The 21167-nt window shown below is 51.8% G+C and overlaps 1 protein-coding gene across 1 annotated transcript; it reads left to right on the top strand.

Annotated features, from left to right (window-relative positions):
• The first annotated feature begins 259 nt into the window (after positions 1–259).
• On the top strand, positions 260–5623 carry LOC122364857 (translation initiation factor IF-2-like). Its single transcript, XM_043335635.1, has 7 exons — positions 260–667; positions 880–1123; positions 1396–1516; positions 1838–1993; positions 2457–2630; positions 4060–4322; positions 4745–5623. The coding sequence occupies exons 1-7, from the start codon at positions 532–534 to the stop codon at positions 4953–4955; spliced, it is 1305 nt and encodes a 434-aa protein (XP_043191570.1). The 5' UTR covers positions 260–531; the 3' UTR covers positions 4956–5623.
• Positions 5624–21167: the final 15544 nt, after the last annotated feature.

Raw genomic sequence — 21167 nt, 5'->3', positions numbered from 1 at the left:
CCGTCCGGCGCCGCCGCGGCCCGGCCGCCGGTCCCCGAGGGCCCGCCGCCGACGGTGGGTGGTATCCGGCTGAACAAGGCCGCCCAGCGGCGTCTGACGCTGATCCAGGCTCGCCGGCAGCAGGCGGAGCGCGATGCCGAGCGGCGCACCACGCTGGCGGCCCCGCCGGCTGGCCGGCCGGCCGCCCGCCGCCCGCCACCGGTGCCGGCCGGGCCGCGGCGCCAGACGTTCGCCGGCGCCCGCCCCGCGCCGCCCGCCGCCGCCCGTCGGCCGGCGGTCCCCAGGCGCTCTCCGCCGGCTCCGACGCGCCGCTCGCCGCGCACCGTGCCCGGGTCGGCGCCGCGCGTCACCGCCGTCAAAGCGGGTCTCAGCAAGCAGCGGCTGGCCGCGCTGGCCAAGCCCAAGCAGCCGGCGCAGCGGAAGACGTCGCCGCCGCGCGCTGCTCGCATTGTGAAGCCGGTCCAGCGCCGCGCGACTGTAGCGCCGTCTGTGGGCGGGTCGCTGGCGCCGCCGGCCGGTCTGCCCAATACGATGCGCCGCTCGCTGAGCGCCATGCACCGGTCGCGGTCGACCTCAGACCGCTCTGCGGCGGTGCACCGGCCGGCCGCCTTTGTGGCCGCCGTACCAAGGGAGGATGAGCTGGACACCGCCCGCGCCATTGGTGGAGGTATGTGCCGGACGGTGTTTCTTGGGGCTGGTTATTACATAGATATCCCTGGTGCTCGAGTTTGCGCAATATTCTCAGCCGTTTTTTTATGATGCTGTTGATGTGCGATTGTTTATAGTGCCATTGTTTGGCAATTTCTGGGAGAAATTCAGTGCTGGAACATTTTTGGGAGCATTAACACCACGCTTATGTTTTATCTCATTTCGTTTCAGCTCCTACCGAGGTACCTCGAACGGCGCCGCAGCAGCAGCCGTCGGCGACTCCAGGTCGCCCCCGTCCGTCCGCTACTCCAGCGAGGAGCCGTCCGTCTGCCACTCCGGCACGTGGCCGTCCTTCCGCCACCCCGGCCCGCGGCCTCCCATCCGCCAGCCGGCCCCGTCTGCCTACCGAACAGACTCTCCAGGAGCGCCTGGAGCAGTGGCTGGCGCGCCGCGGCAAGCAGCTCAGCTCGTTCAAGTAAGAGTGGGTCTGGTCTGGGGGAGTAAACGCTGCCGAGCTGGGAATAGCTAGAATGATTGTACGTTAGGTAGATTACATCGAATTGGTTGGTGTTTGAACACCGTAGTGCGCTATACAGATGATTTAATGTCTCTTCACCTTCTCTATTCTCAAGACGGAAAGCGTTCGTGAAAGTGGCGTGAAAGAAACCACGCTATATTGTTTATGGCTGAAGAAAAGTGTGATCTTCAGTGACCCCGATGCGATTTGACCTCATCCTCTTCCCGCAGGCACCTTCACTGTTTCGGCAGCGAGCTGACGCAGCCGACGCCGTCGCGCGCGCAGGCAGCCAAGGCCCGCCGCTCGGTGGCTCCCCGAGTCCAGCTCGACCCCGGCTCTCCTCCGCTCAGGGTTAGTGATGGACCCGATCGAGGGCACCTGAAGATTGCATGTTTCTTCGATAAGTGATAATCTTTGCACAAATTTATCGATAGTAGTTAATTGTGATTTAGCTTTAAGTTCAGCACACGGACTCACTGACCTGACCCTTGAATACATATAGTCCACCACCTAGACTACATGCTCTTTTTCACTTTATATCCAATGCATGATTTTGTTGTTGTTGTTTAAGTCAGTAGATGACTGAAAACTAGTGTGCTTTGCTTGCTCTCACTCCATAAAGATATGTCGTTTCCCAACGGCTTTGGTTGACGAAAAGGTCCGTTTTTCCAGGCCACCCCTACTGTGAAAGTGTCGCCAACCACGCCTGTGACGACTGCTAAGGTGACACCGGCGGCCGCGAAGAAGGGGGCGCCACAGACGCCCGATGCCGCATCCGGTGGCGAGGAACGCATGGACAACGTGCTCTCCGACTTGAGGGAGCTGCAGGTTCGTCATTGTTTGTAACGATCAGTGAAAATTTGGCGGATTTCGTCTGGCGTCTTAAGACGGTCATTTTATCTGGATTATGCGTTAAGGATGCTTTTTGTTTTAAATAGACAATGAGTTTTGCTTCTTTTCATGCCTTAACTGGTTTGTTTTCTCGCCCTGTGTCTGATAAGTGATGGGAAAGAAGTCTTATTTCAGTTGCCTTCGCAACCCCGTCTACCCGAAATCACCCTGTCCTCCACGGGAGCTGGGTCTGCCCTCGGACCAGGTGGTGAGCAGTGGCTGGAACGCCTGTAACTCCCCCCTCCCCTCCACAGGAATTAGGTCTGCCCTCGGACCAGGTGGTCAACTGACTGCTGGAGGTTCTGTAACTCCCCCCTCCCCCCTCCACAGGAGCTGGGCCTGCTCTCGGACCAGGTGGTCAGCTGACTGGAGCGTCTGTAACTTCCCCTCCCCTCCACAGGAGCTGGGTCTGCCCTCGGACCAGGTGGTCAGCTGGCTGGAGCGGCTCTCACGGGACCCGGTGTCGGCCGGCCGCGCCCGCTACTGGCTGTGCCGCGCCTCGGCCGCTGAGCGGGACGGCCAGCTGGACACTGTGCTGCACTGCTTCCGGCAGGCGTCACACGCCCAGGCTGAGGTGAGCTCTGCCGCCCCGGGGCGGACAATGCACGGTGCAGTACACACGGCTCGTTGGAAGGTCATTTGATTCAAGGAATAAAACAAATCATTCGAAACCTTATAGTGAGCTGATTTCAAGTGTGATTTTTATCGAAGTCGTTTGATGAATTTTAGAAGAAAAAAAGTTCATAGAAAACGCATTTTTTCATATTTGTCTTTTATTTTATTTCACAAAATGTCCCATACATTCTTAAAATCATAGTCACCTACCCTTCGTCGATCTTCCTTTTGCCATTCTGCCATGACGCTGGCAAAAACTAAGCATTTTTATGTAACCGTTATATTATGTTGGTCAGGATCAGCAAAGCAGCCCGCTGAAGTGGCATACAAGCCTCTGCTTCGACTATGCAATTCATGTTACGTGATGGGCCACCTGTTTTTGTATTTTTATGCTGCCCGTCAGTATGATGTAGGGAGCTGTCCACTTTGACATCCACCGAGCCAGGATTTGCGGCAACATCACGTCCTTTTCGCTGACGTGAAGCTGTCAGTTACAAGGTCCGTCTGTACTGCGGGCTGAGCTGTTATAACCGACAATGCCGCCCCTGCAAACTGATCCCAGCGTGCCCAATTATGTTTGAGATCCAGCTTAATGCTGTGGCCCTGAGGATGCCCTAATAAAGCAGCTGCGAAAATAGCACGCAATGAATCGGATATAATTAGCAGAGGGGTTAATTAGTGCCGACACTGGACGCTCACGGCATATACAATGAATCCTGGTTGAACGGATTATGACGAAAATATCTGACGGCTTCCTCTTTAAATCAGGCCTTATTATTGGCCTTTGTAGCGCAGCAGCTACTAATTTAGAGCGGATGTCACTAATAGGCCGGTCGTCAGATGGATACATTTAGCCATGATCCTTAGTTTAAATGGTACATCAGAAACGTTGCGTTTTGCTGGATATATGCTTATATCGCTCGATCAGCATACGAGTAGCAGCAGCTGCAGCATACGCTCGTACATTGCCAATTTCTGTAACATTTTTTTTTTGTGTGTCGTCATATTGTAACGAAACCTGTGATTTACAATTACGACAACGACAGTGTATAATCAAATTCATTTGTAACGTGTTTTCAGCGTATTTGCTCCGTCGGTGCTCTGTCGGCGCAAAATGACCCAGTCATAGTCGAAGCGCCCTAAAGCTTCAATAAACCAACAACTTTGTCGGTGATATTAATGGTATCGTTTGCGTATCTTAACGTGATTCCGAATAAATAATGCATCGTTTTTCCGCTATGTTGTTATCGCTCTTCTACTGTTCTTCTTTGTTTCTACCCCCTTACTTTCTTACTCTTGCCTAATTTCTTGTACTTCTTACTTTTTCTTCTACTTCTACTGTCCGTACCCGCCACTGACACCCTCACCCTGCCTTCTGCCCTCCCCAGCCGGTGGCCGAGCTGATCTCCGGGCTGGAGAACTTCGTGAAGCGCGCCGCCAGCGCTACGGCCGCCCCGGGCACCCCCCAGGAGGCATCCGAGGACACCGAGAACGCTCCTCCGCCGGTGGACGCGGACGGCACGCCGGGCCCAGGGCGCCGGCGTCGCGCCGAGACCCGCACCCCGCGACGCCCACTGCTCGACAGAAGCAATGTATTCGACTCGAGCGTGATCAAGTACGCGCTCGTGGACGATGAGACGGTGCTGAAGAAGTGAGTATGAGTTGGGGATGGAAGGCGAGTGGTGATTGGTGGGATGAGGGCGTGATTGTGGACTGTTGAGGGATGATGATATTCTTTCTCGAAGTCGTGAAGTCCTATTTAGCACAAAGGAAGTAGGTGGATCCTCAGCTAAAGCCTCAACAGCGAAATAAACAGCGAAATGTGCAATGTTTATTTTTATTGACTGTCTATCAATTATTACGTCCATTGATAATATCGATCACGGAATATATAGTCTACGACATAATATTCCGTGACGTCGATCCATCGTCTCATGAATGCGTAGTTGCAATATTCGTATTTCTTTGCCATGGCTTCGCGTGATTATTGGTTATCATGTGCTTTGTTGCGTTTCCAATGCAACCCCGGCATGATGAATGAAATTTTAATTGGAATTGCTCTTCCTCCTGCAGACTGGCGGCGCTGCGTCTGGGCGCTGCCGGAGAGGCTCCGAGCGGCGACATCCTCTCCGTTATCACGCCGGTGCGCCGCTCCACGCGCCAGAGGTCGGCCAAACTACTGGCCAACCCGCACATGGCGCTCTTTGACTCTGTGGAGGCTATCTCGGAGTCGCTGCGCCGCTCAGCACTGTTCCGCAAGAACAGCGCCCTGATGAGCCCCTGAACAGGGTGAGAGAAGGCGGCGGGGATGAGCTGCAGCTGGCGAGGGGTCAGGAATCGCACAGGTGGTGAGTGTTGGGAAGGAGCTTGTCAAGGGAGGACCTCGGTGTGAGCTATCGTGGACCAAATGAGTCAGACTGGTCCGACGAATGTCCGATGTCGTGTCGAACGTCTCAAACGTACCGCGGTGTGGTAACCGGCTCAGCTAGATAGTCGCTCCTCCAGCCGCCCTGTTTCTCGTTTAGCAGTCCAGCGTGCTAATCGCTGGCAGCAGCAAAAAGATCAGCACGCAAACTATTAGTTTTAATCATTATCAACTATCAAGGGAATGTTTATTTGCTCCTGCTTTTAGGCGTTCACCCAATAAATGCTGTGTAACGACCGCGACCGACGAAAAACCACGAAGTAGTGGTTTTTAGTCACGATTTAGTAAGTAGATGTGTCGACTACGAACCGTTTAGGGGCCTTATAACCGCTTAACATCGTCGTAAAGAAGGACGTTTTTCAGGACGTGTTGATGTGCCTCGACCATGCATGCAGCGCTACAGTGTCGCACCTTTTAGCCCCTGTAATCGTTAACATTTATTCCTTCCGCGTCTATCGGCCGTGAGTGCCTCCGCGTTTGTTGCACACCAAACAGCTGTATCGCCAATAAACATCTGCCTCCTGCAATTATGTATTGTATCACCACGCTGAGCAAACTACAACCAACACGATCGCGAGTGACTACCACTGACAATTTACCCGGTTTACTCACGACTTCATATTTCGTAGCATGTTCATGAGCGAGGGCGTGTCCTCGCTGACGTCTTTGGGCGGCTCCTCCGCCTCCTGTCCCTCCGGTATGGCCGCTGCCACGCTGGCGGCCCGTCGCGGCGGCTCCGTCCACTCGGGGCTCCTCCTCAGGGGCAGGTCAGGAGACACCCGTCCCCGTCCGAACAGGCCGTGCTTCGTGAACGGACTCATCATGCCCAGCACGTTGGGCCCGAACTGGCGGCTCAGCTGCTCGTCCCTCCAGGGCAGCCGGCTGACGCCCTCCCTCTCGATCCGCTCCTGTGCCGGTATGGGCAGGCCGCGCGCGCGCATGTTGGGGCTCTGTCGGCCCAGGAAGTTGGCGTACTCGGTCTGTATGCTGTCGATGCTGGGCAGTCGCGGCGGCGGCTCCGGCGAGGGAGTGGGCGACGGTGACGGCGGCGGTGGCGACGACGGCGCTGATGTCGGTGGCGACACGGACTCCGGTGGCGGCTCGGACTCCGGCGGCGGCTCCGACTCTGGTGACGGAGGGGTCGGGGTCGGAGACGGGGTGGGCGGCTTGGGCGGACCGCGCGACCACGCGTGCAGACGCACAAACAGGTCGGCCTCGTCCGGGCCCGGCTCCAGCTCCAGCCCTCTGATCCGCTCCACGGCGCCGCGAGCCGCCTCTGCGCGCCGCTTCTCCCCGGGCAGCGTCAGGTCTTCCTCGGGCTCCTCGGTGGCCTCCCCGTCTTTGTCACCTGCCTGCGGAGCCTCGCTGTCGGCTGGAACCGCCGGGACGCTCTCACCCCCTCCCGTCAGCGTCGGCGAGCTTTCGATAGCGCCAGTCTTAGACGCGGCCTCCGTCGGCTTGCTCCTCGGCTCTGACGCAGTGATCAGTACCGACTCGTCGGAGCCCCCTCCGCCGCCGCCGCCACCCTCGTCATTCTCGACGTCATCGGGACTCGTCTCCAGGCGCCACACGCCGCGCGGACGCGTCGGTCGCTTCCACGCCACGGCTGTCTGCACCAAGAAGAACACGATGATGACCCAGTAGTAGAACTCGTAGCCGACGGCGGCAAGCTTGATCCACAGCGGCACGTCGTCGCGGAAGAAGGTGCCGCCCCGACCGAGAAAGGCCAGCGCCATCAGTCCCACGAGTCCCAGGGGGCAGATGATGTACCAGCTCAGCTGCCAGAAGAAGGGCGGCGGCACCAGGCGCACCCGCAGACGCTTCCTCACGTGGTGGATCAGGTTCCTCGGTCCGTACAAGAAGATGACGACTATTAGGAAGAGCAGGCTGAGCAGGAACTTCTTGGAGCCGAGCATGGAGTCCTCGATGGTGTCCAGGACGAAGATGGTGCCGGCGAGTGAGAAGAAGGCGCTGATGCCGAGGGCGAACAGCATCACCAGGCAGCACGCCACCGCCGTATGACACTTGAACTGGCACGTAGATGCCAGGTCGCTGATGACACATGCCATGTGCACGGCCATTGAACCGGCTCCGAGTACAGCTATGGTGAAGAAGAACACCAGAGTCCAAATTTTCGCCATGCTGGAGCGTCCCAGGGCGGTGGGGAACAGCACCCGGGCCATGTCACTGCCGTGCAGTAGTTGTGCGTCGATGGTTAGTGCACCGGATTTCGCCTGAGAACCCACCAGTCCGTAGAAGCTGAGTGTTGTCACAAGCACTATCACTATGCACAGGACGCCGACCACGAGGACGTCGAAATAAGATCGTCGGGCTGGACGGTTCCTCGCTGCCAGAGAAGGATAAGTGCCGTAGCCGACGCTCATGCAAGCAAACGCAAGGCCAGCAGCGTCTGCCCAGCATCGGCCGTTCGTCAGATCCGAGATGTTCATCCGAAGTAGGTGGGAGATCCCGTCACCGGCTCCTTCTAATGTTAGTGCGTAGAACATTAAAACAATATATCCCAGCATAGGAAGGATAACTGCGATTAAGGCGATAAATGGCTGAGGTGTTATACCGCCCATTGCAGTTACCAAAATTATCAGCCACACAGCTCCCAATGCAGCAAGAATGGTAAGATTTGGTTCGCCAATGCCCTTCAGAGTTTTCAGCGTCTGATTTCCATGGTTTCGTATTTCGGTCTCGTAATATTCTTCTTGCGCTGTTGGTCTGTCCAGCAGCGGCAAATAAACGGTTGTCTTGTTAGCTGATAAACTACAGTGTGTCGCATTCGCCGCTCCGAGATGCATGGCCGAGCAGACTTGCTGACCTGGCACACAGGTATGACGGAGATATCCTGATTTCGCCTTGTCTTTTATGCATTTCTCTTCAAGCTGATCAGTAGTGCAGAGAGGGGTGTTGTATTTTGCGTCACATCTTTCCCACGGCATCGGCGACTTAAGCGCAAAGAAACAGTACATGAACAGTTGAGAAAGGTTGACACCATACAATATAACTTCAAGAAAGTGATCTATTACGATAGCGAATCCAACGCCTCTTGTGATAGGAATAACTTCTCCCATGGTCAACAATAAAGACTTTCCTCCATACTGACCCGTAAATGTTTCTAAACATGCCAGGGGAATACAAAGAAAAAATATCGTACATATGAACGCAAGCAAGAAAGCGCCACCTGAATGTCTCAGAGCTAGCTGGGGTAAACGGAATAACGCTTTCAGCCAAAAACTTGCCGCAAGCGTCGCGATAGTAAAAAGGAAGCCCAAACGCCAGACATCTCTGTTGCTATCTTCAGTTTCAGGATCGAAGATGCTGGGGTGACTTAGCTTGCTGGCTACCACCTGCACCGACTTTTCTTTTGATTCGTTTTTCTTTGTCGCTAATTCGTCCTCTTCTATGCTTGATGCTGCATTTTCAGGCTGTGCGTCGCCAGCAGCAGACGTCATCTTACAAAAACAATAAACTAAGCGAATTTTAGCTCAACCCTTATCCTGAAAATCGTTCATGTTTCGTAAGCGGAACACGAGATCGGACTTGTTTGAAGGCCTTGGACCGAGGCAAAGCGCCATTGGAATATTTGACATTGCAAGGTGCGGTTAAATAATTCCCGACGCTCGAGCAAAATCGCTTGTAGATCTTCTGCAGTTAGCGCGAATTAACACATAATTAACACGTAGGTAACACAACATAACATAACACACAATGTAACACAACACATTATGTTAAAGATTAAATTAAATTAAACACAAATGTCGTAACACATATGTTTTAGGCATCGTTTTTTACAGATAAATTGACATCCCGAAATGAAGAACGTTTTAGATCGTCTGGTATTTGTATGATCATTGATGAAAAAATAATTACCTATCGCACATTACACGATCACATTCCTACACCCATACCTACCTACTTTGAAAACGTTCATGCTTATTTATATGAATTACTTGGTCATTTGGGTACGTATAGTCGATCACAGAATGATGTTCCACTCCTGAGAAGCTATCAGTTGACCGGAGCGCTAAGTTGTGCCGTTTATCACGCAATTAAGCGTGTCGATTGTGAGCATTGGGACAAAGCTATAATTTGTGAACTCAGCCCGTGTGATGCGGCACAGCCTACCACTCAAGATTACTTTACTTATACCACTCCTCCATACCACTATCCTCTACACCACTTATACCACTACTTATACTCAGGGGTGTCGATTTCTCAAAATGGTTGGGGGTGCTCAACCCCTGCACCGGGTGAAAGATTGCAGCTTTGCCATGGGCACAACCGTACAAGGCATGGTTGGGTATCCCCATAAGGTACTGATAATCCCGGGATTTCCACTAATATTTCCCAAAGGTTGAACGTTCTTCAAAATCATTCTGCTCGTCCTAGTACTTGGCTACCTCATTACATAAACATCTTTGCGAAAAAAACGCGTACATTTGCCGGCAGCTCGGCAGCAGCCCCGGCACCTCTGTAATAAGGTGACAAACCGGTGACCGCGATTAGCACCGGTGCAGCAGCCCCTGCGGTCCACAGGGGCGGACATTGCGCGGGAGGCAACGGTATAGCTACGAGGCTCTGGCGTTAATCAGACGATCACAATAATCGTTGAAAAAAAAAATGACAGGTGATCGCATTTCGATATTTATGGGTTTACGATTTTCCTCAGTGGCGTAGCCAGGTGGGCCCGTGAGGCACATGCCCCCCCCCCCCCCCATTAGGTTCAGGGGCCCATCGGGTTATTCGGGCCTGAGGGGCACTACGGCGCCAATTGGCCGCTGAGGATCCAGGTAGGCTATATTTGGACTCAGAAGGGCCCCACAGGGCTCGTAAGAACACCTCATGGGCCCACAAGTACCAACATTAAGATCTCCATAAGGGCCCAAGCCAGCCTCTGAGGGCCACTTGCCGGCCTCTGGGGGTCTTAACCGGCCTATAGGGGGCCAGCTCTAGGAGCTGCACACCCGCCTGTAATGGCCCCACACCCATTTCTCTGAGGGCCCCTATAACGGCGACTGTGAGGGCCCTCACCGGCACCCCTGAGCGCCACACCGGCGTCTCTGAGGGCCCCACACCCCTAACTCTGAGGCCCTACACCAATGTCTTTAAAAACCCTACATGGGCGGTTCTGAGGGCCCTTGTTAGTTACAAGCGACCCTGACGGCCCCACACAGGTGACTCGGAGGATCCCAGCGGCGTCTGAGCGCACCATGCCAGTCTCTGAGAACCACACAAGGCTCCTGAAGGCACCGGTGACCTCTTGATATCTTCTTGTCGGCCTATGAAGGGTCCGTTCCGTAACAGCAGTTCTGAGGGCCCCACGCGCGCCTGTGATGGCCCTAAACCAGTGTCTCTGAGAGCCCCCACAACGGCGCCTGTGAGGGCCGTCACCGGCGACTGTGAAGCCCCCACACCGGCGCCTCCAGTCCGAGGGCCCCACATTGCCATATCTGAGGGTCCCACACTAGTGCCTCTTAAGGCCCTATATCGGTGGCTCTGAGGGCCCAACATCGTAGCTTCTGAAGGCCCCACAAGTGCGCATGTGACGGCCACCCTGCCACCGGTGACATTTGAAGGCCCCACACCAGCGACTGAGGGCTCCATCGGCGTCTAAGTCCGTTCCGGTCTCTAAAGACGACCCCACAGGGTTTCTGAAGGTACCACCGGCCTCTGATGGCCCTTAGCCGGCCTCTGAGGGCCCGTCGCCGGTCTCTGGAGCCCCCCTGCTGGCTTGTAAAGGGTACGCGCCAGCAGCTCTAAGGGTCCGACACCCGTGTACGACGGACCCACACCAGTGTCTTTACAACTTAACGTCTTTTTTTCGCTCTTCTTCTTAAAACTAACTTTTCTGGCTTCACATCTTTATTTCATGCCTTGTAAATTGCGTAATTGTTTTATTTTTATTAGTGAAAGACTGCAGAACAATTATTTTCCTCAAGCAGAGTTAGTGGGAGTTATTGAGGGACAAAATCATTGGGGGTGCCCGGAAAACCATTGGGGGTGCTCATTTGAGCATTGGGGGTGCTGCAGCACCCCCAAAGGTATACAAATCGACACCCATGGTTATACTTATATCCTCCTCCTGCTACCACTCCTCTGTGAAAAGTTGAACATCATTCTGTAGTCGACTATACAATGTACATAACTGATGGGTGAGTGTGGTGGTTTCTATAGTAATAAATGGTATTTCCTAATATATTGTTACAGGGCAATAATATCGAATATATACTACATATATACAAAATGTGTCTGCACTGAAACGGAATAATTTTTCAGATGTAATGCACCTAAAAATACACGTGGCCTCAAAAGCATGAAAAATTGTCTCACCCCAGCTCACCCATCGGTGCGCGGGTCGATCGCAGGAGTCCCGAATCTGGACAGTGGAATGAATCGGGCCTGGGACAGGTCGAACGAGGTCACTTTTGCACTGCCAGTTTGAAGGGAAAGTTACTTATATGGTTCAGCGGCATTCGGCTATCGAATGGTCTGCTTTGGAGCGCAATGATTCCTACTCTTATGTTCAAGAAGTGGTTTACGATATTTTTTTCGGCCAAACCCGTAAATGACCTAAGGTCATCAGCTCATCACGTGATCTTAAGACGTAATATGGATGTTTGGAATTCTGCCCTTCGGATCGTGGCAAGTTGTGGCGAGTCGCTTAGCGCTCTAGTGATACCGGGTGGACAACAGCCTGCTGTGTCTTTATTCCTATGCTGCTGTGCAAATTTGGGGGCCATAATCTCTGCTGATCTCTCTGATGTAGGTGAACGGCTAGGAGTGCCGATAAATGATTTGAAACGCGTATTCTCTGCCCCATGACGACATGCTTTGAGGACGATATGCTGCACGCCAGTCCCAGGCGCTACCGACACGCCTCGAGTACGGTGGCTCCCTACCAAACCGTCAGTGACAGCGGTATCCAAACGACTCGACACCTGTGGCCTTATCACCGTTTGCTCAGTGGCAGTTGGCGGGTCACCAGCCCTCGGGTCCAGTCAGCACCGAGGGCTGGTCAGCATTCCTCCCCAGGCAAAGAGCCCCAGTCCCCACTTTCCCCGCTAGTTCCGTCTGACACGTGGGAGCTTATACGAAGCCGCCGTGGCGTTGTAAGCTGCACGCGGCACCCTGAATGCAATCTGAGGAGGAATCCATGCATTGTTACAGCTCCAGAACAGGCGGCTTACCACGTAACGCCGCTCATGAATACATGAATGCTCGGTCCGTTTGTTACGGTCGGTGATAGTGATAGCGGTACAGTTATGTTATCGTGATAAAAGCGAAGAGAATGCAAAGAAGCAAACAATAATTAGCTCGCGAAACAATATTGTCGTGTACAATAAAATACGCACTTTGTTATTATAACCTCCAAAATGCCCTCCAAAGTCCAAACAGTATGTATTAGTGGTAATTAACTTAATGGCACGTTTACATCATTCTGAGCTAATAAGGGTGAGAAAAAGCGAGTAATTCCGTCATCATTGTGAAAATACAGTGTGACACTGGCCGCTGTATGACGGGCGTGTGTCCATCGCGGCCGGCGCCGGCGATAAGTGGGTCTGGCGCGGCGGTGCGGCGCTATTGTCATCAACATTACCATTAGCGAGCACCATCGGGGAAGGGGGGGGGGGGGCAGCGCTGCGTGACAAAACACCGCGTCCGCCACCTCCGGCGAAACGGCTGCGTCTGCCTTAGCTGCTCGGCAGCCAAGGTCGACAGCCAGCCCGCTCATGGCGCCTGAGAAATGACCGGGATTTCGGGACTATGTCAGGATGGGCAAATATTGCCGATCTCGACTGGTGGTTCTAAAAGAAGCCGCTAGCAATGTCAGACCCAAAATGAATTGGATGTTTCTGTATGTCGGATGATGGATTCGGCTCAATCTGTTTCACAACACGTCTGCAGATATTCCTGTTTTATGTAATTCGATGTGCTAACTTGAAACTCACCAGCTACCAAACCTACATTGTTACCGTACCTGTATGGGTCAGAACATGCAACATTGTCATTCATATGTCATATTCGGTGCTTCTTTTTCAGTGAGATAGCGAGGCACATAGCTGGCGGAACGGGGGAGGGGGGCGGGGCACCCTTTGATTTTGGCATTTTAACATTAGCCCTATGGGTGTTGCATGAAAAGAATGGGACCAAAAGTTGGTAGTGCCCCCCCCCCTTAATTGAAGGTGTTCCGCCGCCACACTGGCGAGGCATGGGTGCATCGAAACCGTGCGACCTTCCGCAAGGGGAACACGAAACTAATGTCGATAACCGCCGATGCCCTCGGAAGTCTCTGGTCCCTGCCGCCGCGCTGGTTCGACCCGCCTCTGATCTGAAGGATGGGACACCGCTCTGGCGACTGCCACACGGGCTAGCTCGTGCCCGCGGCCGCGGCGCTACCCTGGCGTTGCACACCCATCCTGAGCGTGCAGCTTGCTTTGGCCTACTGCCAGCGCCCCGCTCGTGGTGAACGTGAACCGATGGGGAGGGTACGCGAGAGCAACGGCATTGGATCGAGCTCAAGAACGTGGCGCCGATTTGGTGGACACCCAGCGCACTCATGGCGCACAAATCGGCGCACTCATGGCACCATTGAATAGAAATTCCTCAGCTACGATCGGGTGCGTGTGTTGAACGATGTAGCGTATGACTATATTCCTATCGCAGACAAATCGTTGGGCTGATCACAGTTGTCGCACGAAATGTCATAACATGAATCGTCCTGAACATCATCCGATAGTTGAGATGAAATACAGCGCCGTTTTCTATGCAGAGCCGGATACGAACAGCTGGTGTGGCCAATACTGTGCGGCCGAGTCTGCATTATGGCGGCCTGGGATCGTGACATGAATTTGTTGTATGACTTGTGACAGTGCGACCCGGTCGCCGGCGGAACGGCGCGTGACCTTTCCGCAGCCAATACCATAAGTTTGCAGTGAGAGGGGGTCACCATCGGCCTGGAAGGCCGATTTTATGCGGCCCGGTGGCTAGGTATCCATGTTGATAAAATTGTGTTTCGATGCAAAAAAAATAACACTGGTGCAGCGGTCCAATGCACGCAAATCTTGTGGAAGTTTCGGTAATTTATTTGTTTTTAGTGTTGTTATTTATGACTGACATCGGCTTCGTGAAGTTGGTCGTGGGAGTGGATTCTAGAGATATGCGCCAAACTTTCGGGGAATAGAGTTTGGGGGGGGGGGGTAGATCAGAAGTGGTCCAAACTCCAAGAATAGCAAAATGACAAGCATTTTGTTATCTTCTTTGATGGGCGACTACCCTCGGATATATTTTTCGTAGAGAATGGAAACGGTTCCTCAGTCTTGATTCTACCACTACGATTTTATTCATGAATGAAATTGTATTGGATTAACTAAGCTTGAGAACTCTTTCATTTACGATAGCAGCGTCAAGCGAAGGCATTTGTGGGTTTGCTGACACATGGCATAAAAACATCGATTCGTTTGTTTTTCTTTTGGTTTATTTCATCTGTTGACTGCAACATTCTCGTGTTATAACGCCGCATCTGTCAACTTGACATAAAAGAGAACGAACATAGGACAATGCCTCGGCGAGATTGAGACACAGACGGATATGCAACAGATAGACAGAAAGGCAGATACATACAGAAAGATACAGGCAGAAATTCGTTCTCAGGATCATGTAGACAATTTTAACATTTTTTAGAATTGCAGACAGAGAACCAGACAAGTAGACATATACCTACAACAGAAAAGAGCAACAAACAGACGGACGGAGAGAGAGAGAGAGAGAGAGAGAGAGAGAGAGAGAGAGAGAGAGAGAGAGAGAGAGAGAGAGAGAGAGAGAGAGAGAGAGAGAGAGAGAGAGAGAGAGAGAGAGAGAGAGAGAGAGAGAGAGAGAGAGAGAGAGAGAGAGAGAGAGAGAGAGAGAGAGAGAGAGAGAGAGAGAGAGAGAGAGAGAGAGAGAGAGAGAGAGAGAGAGAGAGAGAGAGAGAGAGAGAGAGAGAGAGAGAGAGAGAGAGAGAGAGAGAGAGAGAGAGAGAGAGAGAGAGAGAAAGAGAAAAAAACGGCGAGAGATACAGAGATGCTGCCAGTAGTGTACACACACGAATGTATGGTCGGTTGCGAAGCGAGCTGAGATTCAGACCCGCCTGCAGATAAACCTCTGACCCAATATGAGTCAGAGGTTCACTGAGAGGAGGTCAGCAGGGGTGATGACGTCACCTCATTACGCTCAGCTGGCGCCGGCAGCGGGTTGCGCACAGAGCAAGGCCGTATAAGAGAGGTAGAATCATCCCGCGATTTCCAATGGACCGGTCGCTAAGCATTAGCGTGACGTCACTGGTGGAGACCGGGCGGCGCCTGGCTCCAAGCTGTACGTCGGGTACATTTGGCACCGTATAGTTGTTGCGCCGCCGTTTTTGGTACACCTTATCATACATCAATTCTACACATGTTGTGAAAATTTCAGACCAAGGTCATTCAAGGTCAGGTCACCAGGTCACTTGAAGTGACCTCACCTCATAAAAAGTTTCAATGTCTGTCACAGCTATACCCATAGGCGCGGGAGCCGGGGGGGCAGTGGGGGCAGCTTGCCCCCCCAACTCTGGGGCCGTGGGGGCGGTGCCCCCACAGCTTTGAGACGGAATACCACACTTTTTTTTGCAAATGTTTTCTTTTTTTTGTTGAAAAAGCCGAGGGGTGAAAAATAAGTGGCCTAAAACCGGTGAGAAAACTAGATTTGGGGGTACCCTAGGTTAATCTCTATTATGGTGTGCCCCCCCAGTCGGAAAGTAGTTCCCGCGCCCCTGGCTATACCGAGTGACCGATCGCTTTGAAACTTTCAGCGATTGCTAAGAGCAATGGTAGGGGAGAGTGGGGTAAGATGCCCAGGGTGGGAAAGACGCCCCACCCCCTCTAGCGGCGAAACAAAGAATCCAACCGGGAAATTGATGTTCTTAGCGTAAAGCGGAAGCCTGCCTTGTTAACTGCACAAAAATTTGCGAAGCTCAGTTGGGCAACGGCTGGCTGGTGATTGCATGTTTTTTATTTGCTGCTTTCAAAAAATATTTTGGTGTCAAAACATGGTAAATATCAAAGAAGGTAGATAATTTTGCGTCCCTTGCTATAGCCGTGATACATTAACATGCGTGTACTGTGTCCCAAACAGTTTGTTTCAGGGTGTAGTTTTATGGCTAACAAATTGTACTGATTTAATGTAACTTCGGTACCTTGGGGTAAGATGCTCCCTGTCCTGATGGGGAAAGACGCCCCCCTAAATCCGTAGGCTGTCCTTCAGGCAGCCCGTCAAATCATTTATTACACACTTGTGATGAGAGACAATAGCCGATCTGGGACTATTGAGAGCCCAGTACAGTAGGGTGCTCCCCATGCCGGCCTCTCGGCCCACACAGCGACTTTTTGGGCGGCATCTGACTCTGAGAGCCCTTACGACGGCCTCTGTGGGCCCCATTATTGGCTTCAGGGCCCCTCACGACATCCTTTGAGGGCTCCCACGTTGGCTCCACGGGCCGCGCTGGCATATGAGGTCCCCACGATGGGCTCGAGGGCCCTTAAGCATCATGAAGACCTATAAGCATGGGTGGAGAACCTACCCCGGCCACCCCGGCCGTGGCCGGGGTAACTTTCAGCCAACCCCGGCGCGGCCGGGGTAACTTTTTCACTCTTATAAATCCTAAAACCTGTCTCCAGCCGAGAAAAGGCTGAGTGCTGCCTACAAAAGTGTCTCTCTTTACACTTATCTACCTCTTAAAGTTTTTGAAGATCTATTTATTTTGAGTTTGGGACTTCCGGGCAAATATTGTCATCGCTGAGCCCGATAAGTTTGATCAACATGCAACATAAAACGATATTCAAGGGTCGTTATCGTAAGATCACCTTACAATAATATCACAAAAGAAAACAGGTCTAGGGTAATATCAGTGAGACAAAATGGGTAGCATCGAAGAAGATCTGCGGGGCTTAAGGCTCCCCCAACTAAACCGGCACCAGGATGGCGGCGCTATCGAAAACGTTGAGGCGGGAGGTAGAGTAGGCGTTATACGCCCTTTTAAACTCGGCTGCTGGGCTGCGTGGCGGGGAGTGGCAACGCCGTTTGAAAGAGCGCTAAACATAATAAGAGAAATTTCGTCATATTTTAGGCCAGCACAAAAATAAAATCACCACAGGACATTAAAAGTCAAATTTTCCCTTTTATAGCGCGCTTTGACAACTTTTCTTCCAACTTGTGATTTAGAGAACCTAGAACACTGCAAACAAAACATTTGATAGCTTTTTTAGGACTCTCTCGCGAGTAACATTTCAGGTGAACATGAAAACCAATCGCTTGCATAGGCGCGGGAACTACTTTCAGACTGGGGGGCATACCATAATGGAGATGAACCTAGGGTACCCCCAAATCTAGTTTTCTCACCGGTTTTAGGCCACTTATTTTTCATCCCTTGGCTTTTTCAACAAAAAAGAAAAACATTTGCAAAAAAGTGCAGTATTTCGTCTCAAAGTTGTGGGGGCACCGCCCCCACGGCCCTAGAGTTGGGGGGCAAGCTGCCCCCACTGCCCCCCCCCCCCGGCTCCCGCGCCTATGATCGCTTGTCTTCAAGAGGGCCACAGCTCAAAATTAACATTTTTGTGTGGAAAAAAAGTTTCGTCTTTCTAGGAAATACCCAAGCTCTGCAAATGACATGAACGCAGACTTTTAAAGCATGGTTATCTAGCAAATTCGACCTGATGTCCTGACCCTAGGTGACCTGGGAGCGAAATTCAGAACCACGATGCGAAACTGATTTATTATAACCCTGAATTTCACACAAATGCTTGCCGCGGTTTCACCTACACACGTAAAATCAACTGGGGACTAAGGCTAGCAACGCCTCCGGCCCCCAACACTATCGTGAAACTTAGTGAAATGAGACGAGTTCACTTGATGTGACCTGTTGGCCTGACTTGAATGAGCTGAGTTAGGATAAAATGTTCATCCTTGAGCAAACACAACATCCATTATTACATTAAAGGGACTATCCCACCTTTTAAAATGTTGTTAAAACCAGTTAAATTGTGCCCGATTTTATAGATTGGATGACCAGGAACACGGTTCTGGCATTTATTGTTAATTAAACATCTTAGGCTTCCCATATTCCAAACACAAACTTTCAAATTTGTGACATCACAGCCTAAAATTACCTCCTTCCCCAGGCCACATTACTGTCATAAAGCTGATTCTTTTTACTCTGTAGGCACCACAACAAAGTTCAGACCAAGTTTTAAGCGATTTTTCAACGAACAAACCCATCTAAATCAGAATGACTAAACGAGGTGACGTCACACTAACGGTCGCTCCATGTTGAAGATAGGGCCTTGTGCAAGGCCCATTTTCAAATGAAGGGAACGAATTTCTTCAACACCAAGAGGCCGCGGGGGTTGCAACCTAGATAGATAGTGGTTTCTGAACCTCGCCGCAAACTTGGCTATCTCAACTCAAACCCCATGTTAAAGGTGGGATAGTCCCTTTAAACGGAGAATGGGTTTGTTGATAACCGTTTACAAATACTATTTGAGCATGTCGTCTTTCCCATGACTACCAGTCGCCGGCCGGGGTAACTTTTTCAAACATTCTCCACCCATGCCTATAAGGGCCCCACAGCGGTCTCCGAACGCCACCACGGAGGCTTGCTTGGCCGCGCTGGACTATGATGGCCCTAACGATGACCTCTGAAGCCCCTTACGACTACTTTTGAGGGCCCTTACGATGACGTTTGGTGTCTACTGCAGGCTCGAAGGGACTACTGATTCGCTCAAGCGATTCACGTGCCCATTTATGTCACTTATAGTGCAGGGGGCATCTTTCCCAACGCCAGGGGGCGTCTTTCCCACCTTGTGGGGTAAGATGCCCCCTTTCACTTCTTCAGGAAATTGCTTAATAGCAAAAAAAGTTATCATATTTCAGGCACGAAAGTGTGATATTTTTGGAGAAAAATGATGTTGGCTTCCGTTGAAACTCCAAGTTTTTGCTTTTCGATTGTCATTTTCGAATAATATATGACATAGTAAAACCCTGGGCATCTTTCCCCACTCTCCCCTATGTACAAAATGTATATCTCAGAATTTTGATATCGATGACCTAAGGTCAGGTCAATTTTGCGACCTCCCTATTACCTATAAGTCAATGGGAGAAAATTGAAATGCACCTCTTTTGGACGAAAGACATTATAAACACTCCCAAACACCGAATTACAAGTGTTTTAGACACACTGAACATGAAAATGATAGGTACCCTGAGGTCATCTTAGGTCACGAATGGTATCTAACAGTTTTTCGCAAATAACTTTTGATAGAGGCATGCTAGAGCGATGAAAACGCCTTAGATGTGTTCAGCTCGACGATACGGATCGACTGATATGCAACATAACCCTTTCCGGTCAGGTCATGACCTTGACCTGAGGTCAAATTTTCAAGTTGACCTTTCAAGGTCAAGTTATAGTTCATTCGATGCGTCTTGACGAGAGGAACACGATGCCGATAAAAGAAAGCTCGTACAAGGCTTGGGTCAAAAGTTATTGCAGAAAAACTGTTTCCGAAAAAATCGGCTATTTTTGCAGTTTTTGCCCCCTGCAGGCAAAACCGTTGAAGTTAGGTCAAATCTGAGAGCATTGCTCAGAAAGGGCGTTAATAGGGCTATCGAATGCGCTTTTCCGCGGCCCTGTAGCTCTATTGGTTCCCGAGTTATGCGTTGGCTTCTTGGAAATTTTCGACATTCGACCTGGAAATCGGCGAAATTTTGCCTTCAATGACCTCTGGTGACCTGACCTTTGACCTGACCAAAAAATTGACCGAAGTGATTTCGTCATTATTTTTTACGCTCTTTCGAACGCCGCCTTCCGCGTATCGCTACGTGGCCCAGGAGCTGAGTTACAAGGGGGGTGTTCAAACACCCCCCCCCCAGCAGGGCGTGGAAATCCAGGACCCCCAGCCGGGCGCGGGTTAATAACTTTTTTACCCACCTAAAGCTGATTTCCTTGCCGGTACATTGCCGACCAGAGCCCCAGGGTTGACAATCATGGGATGGGATATGGGTCGGATGGGCGACCTCGCGACGGGAGGAGGAACGATTGCAATTGTTGTGTTCCGCACCGCCGATTGCATTCTCTATCTGCACCCGGGGGAGGGGATGCAGGGGGCACGTGCCCCCATCGGATCAGGGGGCCTCTCGGGCCAGAGGGGCCTTGCGACGCCAATTGGCGGCTGAGGGTCCACGCTGGCACCTTTCGACTCAGAAGGGCCCCACAGGGCTCGGAAGAACACCTTATGTGCTCCGAAGAGCCACACTTCTCTCTATAAGAGCCCCACACCGGCTTTTTAGTGTCCCTTGTCGGCCTTTGAGGGCCCCTTGCCGGCTTCTCAGGGCCTATTGGCGACCTCTGAGGGCTACTTGCCGGCCTTTGAGGGCCCTTACCGGCCTATCAGGGACCAGCAGCTCTAAGGGTTCCACACACGCCTGCGATGACCAGCTAAACCAATGGTTGAAGGCCCCCACAACGGCGCCTGCGAGGGCCCTCACCGGCGGCTGTGAATGCCCCACACCGGTGCCTAGCTGAGGGCCCAACACTGCCACCTCTGAGTGCAACCGGCACCCTTGAATGAGGTCCCGAAACCAGTAGGGGAGAGTGGGGTAATTTGGCCGGTGGTGTAAATTGGCCGCCCCCACCTGTACGATGTCTAATAAAAGTGAGTGAAATAACTCTAGTCTCTATTCATTTGTCATGGGTAGAAAAACTGGAGGACAAATGTCAAAACTTTGCCCCTCGTAGTTTTATTCAAAATTAATAAAACGTTAATTTCATTAGAAAATGGTAACTTTTACTTCTGTTTAGGTACAAAGCTGTATAGCATGTAGTATTTGGGCTAAAAACGAATTCTGACATTATAGCGCCATTCTTGGGGGTGTTCAGCGGTTCCAAGAGCAATTTCATCTAATTCCGTATAGCCGTGATGACTTTATACACAAAAATTTTCAGAATGGCAATATGGGGTAATTTGGCCGGGACTAGCGGGGCAACTTGGCCGGTGCGCT

The sequence above is a fragment of the Amphibalanus amphitrite genome, unplaced genomic scaffold (genome assembly GCF_019059575.1).
Source record: "Amphibalanus amphitrite isolate SeventyFive unplaced genomic scaffold, NRLGWU_Aamphi_draft 000703F_arrow, whole genome shotgun sequence".
Lineage (NCBI taxonomy): Eukaryota > Metazoa > Arthropoda > Thecostraca > Balanomorpha > Balanidae > Amphibalanus > Amphibalanus amphitrite.
This window is presented reverse-complemented; position numbering and strand designations above follow the sequence as displayed.